We start from the raw sequence: 13,315 nt of genomic DNA, 5'->3' as shown, positions 1-13,315 counted from the left end.
GCTTTGCTAATCTCTCCATCATATTCGGCTTACATAAAGCCGGGTTTGGAGGCCGGCAGATATCACTCTGCCTCCACCTCTGTCTCCTCCTCGCCATCCAGCCTACTGCTTCTCTACTCTACAGCGCCCCCTAGGACCAGGGAGTTTACTCCATGTGTTTTTTAAAAGTATAGATGCATTGAGGAGCAGTAGATGGCTGGAGACTGGTTAAGGCCTGTTCACTGAGTATTCACAATTACTGACTTTGTTTATGTGCATGTGTGGGAGTTGGCATTTTAACTTAGACACCGCAGCTACACTGTCATCTCTACTGGATAGGAATAACACAGTTTTTGTCAACCAAATAATATGAATGTTTGTGTGTCCGTGAAATGGCTGGTACACTAAAGGTGTTACGACCGACGTATCATTATAGAACAGTCTTGTTGATTGACAGTATATTCAATTGTCTTTTATCTCACCAAAATAGGCTATATTCTTTCAACTGGTGTATTGCAGCTACCAGCTTCACACTTAAACCTGTAGTGACACCCAATCCCGTGAACGGGACCGTTGTCATCATCTGACACTAATTAGCATAACGCAACGGACATAAATCTTCCTAGAAAATATGTTAATCACCCTGTAATCTCAGATTTTCAAAATATGCTTTACAGCCAACGCTAGACAAGCATTTGTGTAAGTTTATCATAGCCTAGCATAGCATTATGCCTTGCTAGCAGCAGGCAACCTTGTCACGGAAATCAGAAAAGCAATCAAATTAAATCGTTTACCTTTGATGGACTTCAGATGTTTTCACTCACGAGACTCCCAGGTAGACAGCCAAAGTTCATTTTTTCCCCAAAAGATAATTTTTGTAGGCGAAATAGCTCCGTTTGTTCTTCACGTTTGGCTGAGAAATCGCCCGGAAATTGCGGTCACCACAACGCCGAAAAATATTCAAAATTAGCTCCATAATATCGACAGAAACACGGCAAACGTTGTTTAGAATCCATCCTCAAGGTGTTTTTCTAATATCTATTCGATAATATATCCGTCGGGACAATTCGTTTTTCAGTAGGACCGATTGGAATAATGGCTACCTCTGTATTTTACGCGAGAATCTCTCTCGGAGCCACCATGTGACCACTTACGCAATGTGGCTGCCTACGGCTATTCTTCAACAGAAATGCGTAAAACTACGTCACAATGCTGTAGACACCTTGGGGAATACGTAGAAAGCGTAAGCTCGTTGATGGTACATTCACAGCTGAATAGGGACTCATTGGAACGCAGCGCTTTCAAAACCTGGGGCACTTCCGGATTGGATTTTTCTCAGGCTTTCGCCTGCAACATCTGTTCTGTTATACTCACAGACAATATCTTTACAGTTTTGGAAAAGTTTGAGTGTTTTCTATCCAAAGCTGTCAATTATATGCATATTCTAGCATCTATTCCTGACAAAATATCCCGTTTAAAACGGGAATGTTTTTTTTCCAAAAATGAAAATACTGCCCCCTAACACCAAGAGGTTTTAAACGTGTTGCAATAGCTTTTACAGAGCAAAACAAATATTTCCTTGATTTCTATTATAATAATTTCACGTAAAATATAGTACTCACTGATCATCTATTTCTTTCATTTCAGCCTTAACTGCATTCACGTACCTCACCATCTTCGATCTCTTCAGGTGAGTAAGTGGGAATCCTGGGGCTCATTATGTTTTGTCATCGCTGTCTGAAGTAGTTTTACACTAAGCTAAGTTGTGTACCTAACATTTTGTGTTGAGCTCTTTTTACTGCTGTGCAACTGCTTGTGTTGAGCTGTTGTTGTTAGTCATGATGACTTATGTGTGTGTACCTGTTGGCCCACAGTCTGATCACCTGTTTGCTGAGCTCTTGGGTGGCAATGAAGAAGCCTAGTCAGCTCTTCTCTTTTGGGTAAGTCCACTAGCACACTGATTCTACAGTAGCCCCCACTGTTAATCTTGATTTTAAAAATGTAGTCATTAGATTATCGTGTTTCCATTGGCCTGTATTGATTTATTAATAGTATGTGTGGTGTTCATTTGTGGTGTGTATGCATTAATGTATGTGATACAACACTTACATACCAACACAGCTTAGGTTGTTTAAGCCCCTGGGGGTACGACAACGACTATGGATCTGTCTCCGTCTGTTCGCACGTTTTGTCCCCCACAATTGTGGTGGGGAATAGATTAAAAAAAATATATAATGCTGCTACTCTTCCTTCCTATATGATTTGATGACACTACATAACCGCCTGGTATTTTGTCACAACTTGTCACAAATTAATTTTTTACATAAATGTGCATGCATTAGATATTCTCAACTTCGTTTTTTTTGCGAGTACTTGATAATAATTTAAGCGAGTACTCACAGTGAAATAATTTAAAATGCCCTAGGAGTGTCTTACATGCCTACTGTATAGAGACCGTTTGCATAAGTGTAAACGATCTACAACAGTGGATCGATGTGAATATTTCAGTCAATTCATTGACATGGGACCATTCTGTTACTTTCAGTTTAGTCTAGCGAGACTACTATCAGTATAACTGTCTCTCGTCTGCCCATAAAAATAATTCCTCTTTATATCAATGCTTCTTCCTATCAAGCAGTGGAGTCCGTTCTCTGACATCCCGTCCATTTTGAGCTATCAAGTTTTGATTTCAAGTGAGGGGAAAAAAATACTTTGTTTTTTTGTTGTCTCTCTCTCTCATTAAACCATGCAACATACATTTTAATAATTGTCACGAATTGGGGGCGAGGGACAACATGTTTACTGTTGCCTTGAAGGGGTACGACAGTTGAACTAAGCTCATGCGGCATTTCTAAGTTATTTTCTTCAGTAATCAGTGGGTACATATCATAAGTCAAAAACATTTTTATGTAGCAACTGCTGATTTCCCCTTTACAGCTGGAAAGGCTTCAACATTGGTATAAATGTACAAGAGTATATGATCACATACTGAGATATGGAATTTGAGATGTATTTTTCCGTGCCTTTACTTTACTTCAAAATGTTAGCCCCACAAATTTTGTGGAACAGAAAGAAGAATATTTTATAACTGAAAATTATGCATATACAAAGCTGATCCCGGTTGTAATTTGTTGTTTTTGGTTAACATTATTCAGTATGATTTTGAATATATATATGAAAAGCGTATTCATAATTTGTTAGTGGTCGTTTTGTTCCCACAGTTTTTGGACAGGTTTAGGACGAGCTCATTGATATGGATTTCCATCCCAGCGAGTTAATGGGTTCACAACGCTCTCTCCTTAGCCCCTTACAGCAGTACAGCAGTACACTTCTCTGCAACTCCCTGACATCAAGGGGACCCCCATTTTGATTTTGTTAGTTATAATTTTAACATGGCATTAATCATGGCAGAATGTGTAGAATTTCATGAAATTCGCTTTAAAACAGCAAATGTTTCTCTCCACCCCATGGCAAAATGAGTAGAATTGCATGAAATTATTAATAAAATTACTAAATTCTCTCCGGCCTATGGCAAGATGTGTAGAATTGCAGGAAATTAACTTGAACAATTTTAGGGTGGGGGGGCAACCAAATCGTGCTTAGGGCCCCCCAAAAGGCTCATGGTATTACAGTACTGGGAGCCACGCTCCACTTCTCTGTTACTCTCTGCTCAGCCCCTAATGCAGTATTTTGCATTTTATTTGGATCCCCATTAGCTGCTGCCAAGGCAGCCACTACTTTTCCTGGCGTCCAAACAGGAACAAAACAATATATCGCAGCAAAACAATAGTCTACACTCTCTGTGAACTTGGCTAGGCTTAGCGGGCGGAGCTAGGGGGGGGGGGTCAATATCGAGCCTTTGTTTTACAGGGGTGTGTTTGAGTTCAACTAAAGGGTCTGTTTGCAGTTCTGGCAAACACCAGAGTGACCCAGTGACATTTGGATGTTGGCTTGACGGCCCCACAGAATGGGACATGGCACTCTGTTGCCCAAACAACCCATTAGGCTTCATTTTGGGGATATGCGATGCCTCGCCCTCTTTTTGTGTTCTGCTTTTTGTGGCCAGTGCTATGGTGTGTTAGCAAAACAGAAGTTGGGTTTGCAACATTTTACACATATGAGTTTTTTATTTTGATATTCTAGTTACCAGTAGACATCAACCCAACTGATGTAGTATTGTATTATGGTTTGTCTTTGGGTTTTGGGCAGACCACTGAGGCTGAAGATGGCGTACTGGTTTGTATCCCGGTCAGGGGAACAGTTTTTGAAGATGAATGGTCATTTGTGTTATCTGGGATTAAAATGATACAGTAGCACTTTCATTAAGGCTTACAGAGAATTGTCCTGTGCATCATATCACCCAGTCCCAAAACTCATACATTGTATGTTGTTTTATTTATGGACATCTATTATTGTTTCACAGAATGTTTATATTTACCTCTCTGTTGAGGTTTTCATAAGACACAATGAGATCAGTGACAAATGTTTTGTTAAATCTATTTTCAAGGATTTTAGTAGTCTTTCAGTAGTTTAAATGAAAATGCATGAGTCAAAGCACCTTCTCTGATGTCAGTCATGTGTATTTTCACTTATGTCAGTTTGCTTGATTGCTCATGTATTGTGTGTATTCAGTGTGGGTGTGTGTTCGGTCTTTATTTGGATAGTCCATCTGTAGATGCTTCTTGCATTGGAATTATATTGAATTCTGCTTATATTATCATGCTACACCACAATAAACTTAACATTCAAATGCTAAGACTCCGAGATCATTGAGTGCTTTTGAAAGTTGAAGCTTATCTCTGCTGCGCTGTATCAGCACAATGGACAGCGCCGTACAGCTAGGTAGTTTGGGTAATGAATATAGGCTACAAGATAGATAGGGCAATTCACAAATTACAAGCAGCATATTTGAATGCAGCTGTACACACTGCTGTCTTACCAAAATAATGCAAACTAAATGCTGAAAGTACTGGCCTAGTCATTTATGCATAAAAACTAAAATACTGAATAGCAGTTTGCCTTAGAATACTGACAACTGTGAATGCAAACCGAATAAAACAGCGGTGCCAAGTAGTAGCGGTGCCAAAATATCAGATCAAAAAGGCATGACAATCTATATTTAGGCTAGTTACATTAACAGTAAACAAACACAGTAAACAAAAGTGAATGGAGATCCAAATTACCAAAATATAGCCTACTACAGTGAGATGCAGCCAGTAGGGTTGGGCGGTATACTGTATTTTACTATATACAGTGGCATGCAAAAGTATTCACCCTCTTGGCATTTTTCCTATTTTGTTGCCTTACAACCTGGAATTCAAATGGATTTTGGCTGGGTCTGTATCATTTGATTTACACAACATGCCTGCCACTTTGAAGTTGCAAAATATTTTTGTGAAGTAAACAAGAAATGAGACAAAAAAACAGAACTTGATCGTGCGTAACTATTCACCCACCTAAGTCAATACTTTGTAGAGCCACCTTTTGCAGCAATTACAGCTGCAAGTCTCTTGGAGAATGTCTCTATAAGCTTGGCACATCTAGCCACTGGGATATTTGCTCATTCTTCAAGGCAAAACTGCTCCAGCTCCTTCAAGCTGGATGGGTTCCGCTGGTGTACAGCAATCTTTAAGTCATACCACAAATTCTCAATTGGACTGAGGTCTGGGCTTTGACAAGGCCATTCCAAGACATTTAAATGTTTCCCCTTAAACCACACGAGTGTTGCTTTAGCAGTATGCTTAGGGTCATTGTCCTGCTGGAAGGTGAACCTCCGTCCCAGTCTCAAATCTCTGGAAGGCTGAAACAGGTTTCCCTCAAGAATTTCCCTGTATTTACCTCCATCCATCATTCCTTCAATTCTGACCAGTTTTCCAGTCCCTGCCAATGAAAAACATCCCCACAGGATGATGCTGCCACCACCATGCTTCACTGTGGGGATGGTGTTTTCTGGGTGAAAAGAGGGGTTGAGTTTGCGCCAGACATTGCATTTTCCTCTCATCTGACCAGAGTACCTTCTTCCATATGTTTGGGGAGTCACCCACATGCCTTTTTGGCGAACACCTAACATGTTTGCTTATTGTTTTCTTTAATCTTGTAACTACCCATCCCTGATCCGGGAGAATTGTCATCAACTGACACTAAGTAGCAACGGACAAAAAATCTTTACTAGAAAATATTCATATTCATGAGATCACAAGTGAAATATATTCAAACACAGCTTAGCCTTTTGTTAATCACCCTGTCATCTCAGATTTTGAAAATATGCTTTACAGCCAAAGCAAGACAAGCATTTGTGTAAGTTTATCGATAGCCTAGCATAGCCTTATGCCTAGCTAGTAGCAGGCAATCTGGTCAAGAATATCAGAAAAAGCAATCAAATTAAATTGTTTACCTTTGATGAGCTTCGGATGTTTTCACTCACGAGACTCCCAGTTAGATAGCAAATGTTCCTTTTTTCCAGAAGAACTATTTTTGTAGCCAAAAATAGCTCCGTTAGTTCTTCACGTTTGGCTGAGAAAACGACTGGAAATTGCGGTCACGACAACGCCAAAAAATATTCAAAATTAGCTCCATAATATCGACAGAAACATGGCAAACGTTGTTTATAATCAGTCCTCAATGTGTTTTTCAAATATTTATTCGATAATATATCAACCGGGACAGAGCTTTTTTCAGTAAGACTGGGTGGAAAAATTACTACCTCTGTCTTTTGCGTGAGAAATACACAGAGCCATCAGGTGGACACTGACACAATGTTGTCGCTCAGGCTCATTTTTCTAAATAAAACCCTGAAACGATGTCTTGTGATACTAGACACATTAAGGAAGCCATAGAAAAGGGAATCTTGTTGATATCCCATTCACTGCTCAATAGGGAAGCATAGGAAGGGACTCTTATTTAGAAACCGCTGCGTTCCTGATTGGATTTTTCTCATTCTTTTACCTGCAATATCAGTTATGTTATACTCACAGACACTATCTTTACAGTTTTGGAAACTTTAGAGTGTTTTCTATTATGTCAATTATATGCATATTCTATTTTCTGGTCCTGAAAAATAGCCTGTTTACTTTGGGAACGTTATTTTTCCAAAAATAAAAAAAGATTCAACAAGTTAAGCAATGGCTTTTTTCTGGACACTCTTCCGTAAAGCCCAGTTCTGTGGAGTGTGCGGCTTAAAGTGGTCCTATGGACAGACACTCCAATCTCCGCTGTGGAGCTTTGCAGCTACTTCAGGGTTATCTTTGGTCTCTTTGTTGCCTCTCTGATTATGCGTTCCTTGCCTGGTCCGTGAGTTTTGGTGAACTGCCCTCTCTTGTCAGGTTTGTTGTGGTGCCATATCCTTTCCATTTTTTAATCATGGATTTAATGGTGCTCCGTGGGATGTTCAAAGTTTCAGATATATTTTTATAACCCAACCCTGATCTGTACTTCTCCACAACTTTGTCCCTGACCTGTTTGGAGAGCTCCTTGGTCTTCGTAGTGCCACTTGCTTGTTGTTGCCCCTTGCTTAGTGGTGTTGCAGACTCAGGGACCTTTCAGAACATGTGTGTGTACCTACCTACCTCCCTCCCTCCACCGGGGCCTCCCACAGGTTGGGAAACGCGCAGTATTAAATAGAACCATGACTACATGTAACTCTCTGCCACCCCAGGTAACTCAAGCTAGCAATAAAAAACAGCTTAAAAAAAGAGATAAAAGAAAAACTTACTGCACAAGGGGGAGGGTGAAGGGACACAGACATTTTATATCAATCATATTCAATCAATCAAATTCATTTATAAAGTTATTTTTACATCAGCAGATGTCACAAAGTGTTTATACAGAAATCCAGCCTAAAACCCCAAACAGCAGGCAGCGTTGAAGCACAGTGGCTAGGAAAAACTCCCTAGAAAGGCAGGAACCTAGGAAGAAATGTAGAGAGGAACCATGCTCTGAGGGGTGGCCAGTCCTCTTTTGGCTGTGCCGGGTGGAGATTTTAAGAGTACATTGCCATTAAGGCCAGATTGTTCTTCAAGATGTTCATAGATTCCCAGCAGGGTCAAATAATAATCACAGTGGTTGTAGAGGGTGTAACAGGTCAGCACCTCAGGAGTAAATGTCAGCTGACTTTTCATAGCCGATCATTCAGAGGTCAAGACAGTAGGTGTGGTAGAGAGAGGGAGAGTCAAACAACAGGTCTGGGACAAGGTAGCATGTCCGGTGAACAGGTCAGGGTTCCATAGCCGAAGGCAGAACAGTTTGAAACTGGAGCAGTAGCACAAACAGGTGGACTGGGGACAGCCAGGAGTCATCAGGCCAGGTAGTCCTATGGCATGGTCCTAGGGCTCAGGTCCTCCATTAGGGGAGGAAGATGGGGTGAGATAATTAGAGGAAGCATACTTCACACAGGACACTAGATAAGACAGGAGAATTACACCAGATATAACAGATTGACCCTAGCCCCCCGGTACATAGACTGTAGCAGAATAGATACTGGAGGCGGAGACAGAGGTGCGCCATCAACAGACCACCAACTTACTACCCTGAGACAAGGCTGAGTATAGCCCACAAAGATCTCCTCCACCGCACAAGCCAGAGGGGGCGCAAAACCAGAAAGGAAGATCACGTCAGTGACTCAACCCACTCAAGTGACGCACCCCTCCTAGGGACGGCATGGAAGAGAACGAGTAAGCCAGTGACTCGGAGGCAGAGAATCCAAGTGGAGAGAGGGGAGCCGGCCAGGCAGAGACAGCAAGGGCGGATTGTCCTTGCCATTTACCTTCATACCCCTGGGCCAGACTACTCAATCATAGGACCTACTGAAGAGATCTCGAGACCGAGTCTGTCTCTCTCACATTGATAGACAGACCATTCCATAAAAATTCAGCTCTGTAGGAGAAAGCACTGCCTCCAGCTGTTTGCTTAGAAATTCTAGGGACAATAAGGAGGCCTGCGTCTTGTGAATGTGTCGGTATGTAAGCCAAGACCAAATCGGAAAGATGGATAGGAGCAAGTCCATGTAATGCTCTGTAGGTTAGCAGTAAAACCTTTAAATCAGCCCTGACCTTAACAGGATGCTGGTGTAGAGAGGCTTGCACTGGAGTAATATGATAAAATAGTATTGTTCTAGTGAAGATTCTAGCAACCGTGATTATCACTAACGGAAGTTTATTTTGTGCTTTATTCGGGTAGCCGGAGAGTAGAGCATTGAAGTAATTGAATCTAGAAGTGACAAAAGGATTGATGGACTTCTTTGCATCATTTTTGGACAAAGAGTTTCTGATTTTTCAGAAATCAGAAACGAAAATGTAAAATAACTGGCCTTGAAATGTTCCTGATATGTTCGTCAAAAGAGAGATCGGGGTCCAGAGTAACGCTGAGATCCGTCAGTTTTATTTGAGACGACTGTACAACCGTCAAGATTAATTGTCAGATCCAATAGCAGATCTCTTTGTACTTGGGACCTAGAACTAACATCTCTGTTTTGTCCAAGTTTAAAAGTAAAACATTTGCAGCCATCCACTTCCTTATATCTAAAATACAGGTTTCCAGTGTAGGCCATTTTGGGGCTTCACCATGTTTTATTGAAATGTACAGCTCTGTGTCGTCCACATAGCAGTGAAAGTTGATTTTCTGAAAATTTCCGAATGACATCACTATGAGGTAGAATATTTAGTGAAAACAATTGTGGTCCTAAAACAGAACCTTGAGGAACACTGAAACGTACAATTAATTTGTCAGAGGACAAACCATCCATGGACACTGACTGATATCTCTCCAACAGATAACTAAACCAGGCAAGAACTTGTCCGTGTAGACCAAATAGGGTTTCCAATCTCTCCAAAAGAATGTGGGGATCGATGGTGTAAAACGCTGCACTAAGGACTAGGAGCATAAGGACAGATGCAGAGTCTTGGTCTGACGCCATTAAAAAGGTAATTTACCACCTTCACGGGTGCAGTCTCAGTACTATGATAGGGTCTAAAACCAGACTGAAGCATTTCGTATACATTATTTGTCTTCTGGAAGGCAGTGAGTTGATACATAATTGAAATTGAATTCTATATAGGCTAGAGGTCGACCGATTACTCGGAATGGCCGATTAATTAGGGTCGATTTCAAGTTTACATAACAATTGGAAATCGGTATTTTTGGACACCGATTATTTTATTTTTTATTTCATCTTTATTTAACTAGGCAAGTCGGTTAAGAACACATTCTTATTTTCAATGACGGCCTAGGAATGGTGGGTTAAGTGCCTTGTTCAGGGGCAGAACGACCGATTTTTACCTTGTCAGCTCGGGGATTCAATCTTGCAACTTTACAGTTAACTAGTCCAACTCTCTAACCAACTGATTACATTGCACTCCACAAGGAGCCTGCCTGTTACGCGAATGCAGTAAGCCAAGGTAAGTTGCTAGCTAGCATTAAACTTATCTTATAAAAAAACAATCAATCAATCATAATCACTAGTTAACTACACATGGTTGATGATATTACTAGTTTATCTAGCATGTTCTGCATGGCATATAATCAATGCGGTGCGTATTCGTGAAAAGACTGTCGTTGTTCCAATGTGTACCTAACAATAAACATCAATGCCGTACTTAAAATCAATACACAACTATTTATTTTTAAACCTGCAAATTTAGCTAAAAGAAATCCAGGTTAGCAGGCAATATTAATCAGGTGAAATTGTCACTTCTCTGGCGTTCATTGCACGCAGTCAGTGTATGTGCAACAGTTTGGCCCGCCTAATTTGCCAGAATTTTACATAATTATGACATAACATTGAAGGTTGTGCAATGTAACTGGAATATATAGACTTATGGATGCCACCATGGGTGCCACCAATACGGTTCCGTATTTCACTGAAAGACTAAATGTTTTGTTTTTCGAAATGATAGTTTCCAGATTCTACCATATTAATGACCTAAGGCTCGTATTTCTGTGTTATTATGTTATAATTAAGTCTATGATTTGATAGACCAGTCTGACTGAGCGGTGGTAGGCACCAGCAGGCTCGTAAGCATTCATTCAAACAGCACTTTCGTGCATTTTGCCAGCAGCTTGTCGCTGTGCTTCAAGCATTGCGCTGTTTATGACAAGCCTATCAACTCCCGAGATTAGGCTTGTGTAACCGATGGGAAATGGCTAGCTAGTTAACGGGGTGCGCGCTAATAGCGTTTCAAACGTCACTCGCTCTGAGACTTGGAGTGGTTGTTCCCCTTGCTCTGCATGGGAACGCTGCTTCTAGGGTGGCTGTTGTCGATGTGTTCCTGGTTCGAGACCAGGTAGGAGCGAGGAGAGGGACGGAAGCAATACTGTTACACTGGCAATACTAAAGTGCCTATAAGGACATTCTATAGTCACAGGTTAATGAAATACAAATGGTATAGAGAGAAATAGTCCTATAATAACTACAACCTAAAACTTCTTACCTGGGAATATTGAAGACTCATGTTAAAAGGAACCACCAGCTTTCATATGTTCTCATGTTCTGAGCAAGGAACTTAAACGTTAGCTTTCTTACATGGCACATATTGCACTTTTACTTTCTTCTCCAACACTTTGTTTTTGCATTATTTAAACCAAATTGAACATGTTTCATTATTTATTTGAGGCTAAATTGATTTGATTGATGTATTATATTAAGTTAAAATAAAAGTGTTCATTCAGTATTGTTGTAATTGTCATTATTACAAATACATTTTAAAAAATCGGCCGATGTAATCGGCATCGACTTTTTTTGGTCCTTCAATAATCGGTATTGGCGTTGAAAAATCATATTCGGTCAACCTCTAATATAGGCCAATAGTTTTTTACATTATCCGGGTCAAGGTTTGGCTTTTTCAAGAGAGGCTTTATTAGTGAGTTTGGTTTCCAGAGGTTATGGAGACATTTATTATGTTCAACATAGGAGCACCAAGCACAGGAAGGAGCTCTTTCAGTTGTTTAGTTGGAATAGGGTTTGGTAAGCATCTAGAAGGTTTAGAGGCCATGACTATTTTCGTGAATGTGTCGAGATGCATGATTAAAAAAACTTGAGTGTCTCCATTAATCCTAGGTCCTGGCAGTTCTGTGTAGACTCAGGATAACTGAGCTTTGCATATATATGCAGATTCAAAGAGGAGTCCGTAATTTGCTTTCTAACGATCATGATCTTTTCATTGAAGAAGTGAATGAATTCATCACTGCTGAAGTGAAAGCCATCTTCTCTTGGGGAATGCTGCTTTTTAGTTAGCTTTGCTACAGTATCAAAAATAAATGTTGGGTTGTTCTTATTCTCCTTAATTAAGTTGGAAAAATAAACTGGTTGAACAGCAGTGAGGGCGCTTCGGTATTGCACAGTACTGTCTTTCCCTAGACAGTGCCATTTCCGTAAAAATGTTCTGGAAGATTGCTTCAGGGCTTTGGTATTTTCCGTATACCATGGAGCTAATTTCTTATGACAAATGTTTTTTGTTTTTAAAGGTGTGACTGCATCTTCAGTATTATGCAAGGTTAAATTTAGATCCTCAGTTAGTTGGTTAACAGATTGCTCCGACGTCCTTGGGTAGGTGGAGGGAGTCTGGAAGGGCATCTAGGAATCTTTGGGTTGTCTGAGAATTTATAGCATGGCTGTTGATAATCTTTGGTTGGGGTCTGAGCAGATTATTTTTTGTGATTGCAAACGTAATACGATGGTGGTCCGATAGTCTAGGATTATGAGGATAAAAAAAATGTATCCAAAATATGTATTCCTCTGGACAAAACTAGATCCAGAGTATGTATGTCACAATGCGTAGGTCCGGAGACATGTTAGACAAAATCCACTGAGTCTGATGGCTGCGAAAGCCTTTTGGCGTGGGTCTGTGGACTTTTCCATGTGGATATTGAAGTCACCAAAAATTATCAGCCTTGACTACAAGGACCAATAGAAATATTCGGGAAATCAGTGAGGACCGCTGTATATGGCCCAGAAGGCCTGTAAACGGTGACTATAAAATGTGATTGAGAAGGCTGCATAGATTTCATGACTAGAAGCTCAAAAGACAGTTATTTTTTGGGTTGGTAAATTTTGTTGTTGGAAATGTTAGCAACACCTCCGCCATTGCAGGATGCATGGGGAATATGGTCACTAGTGTAACCAGGAGGAGAGGCCTCAGCATGCTTGAGCCATGTTTCAGGCCAATCACATCAAGGTTATGATCAGTGATTAGTTGATTGACTATGACTGCCTTGGAAGTGAAGGATCTAACATTAATGAGCCCTATTTTGAGATGCGATATGAGAATTTCTTTCAATAATGACAGGAATGGAGGAGGTCTTTATTCCAGTGCGATTGCTAAGGCAAACACCGCCGTGTTTACTT

General features: G+C 40.6%; 1 protein-coding gene across 2 annotated transcripts in view; it reads left to right on the top strand.

Annotated features, from left to right (window-relative positions):
- LOC110502576 (zinc transporter 6) overlaps positions 1 to 13,315 on the top strand; it is an 87,870-nt gene that overhangs the window by 43,964 nt on the left and 30,591 nt on the right. For both annotated transcript variants that reach the window (XM_021580716.3, XM_021580720.3), the window contains 2 exons: positions 1,627 to 1,669; positions 1,854 to 1,919. In XM_021580716.3, the coding sequence (XP_021436391.2) occupies positions 1,627 to 1,669; positions 1,854 to 1,919 (109 nt within the window). The remainder of the gene's footprint in view (positions 1 to 1,626; positions 1,670 to 1,853; positions 1,920 to 13,315) is intronic.

Source organism: Oncorhynchus mykiss, chromosome 23 (assembly GCF_057628025.1).
Source record: "Oncorhynchus mykiss isolate SJ-2025 chromosome 23, ASM5762802v1, whole genome shotgun sequence".
NCBI lineage: Eukaryota > Metazoa > Chordata > Actinopteri > Salmoniformes > Salmonidae > Oncorhynchus > Oncorhynchus mykiss.
This window is presented reverse-complemented; position numbering and strand designations above follow the sequence as displayed.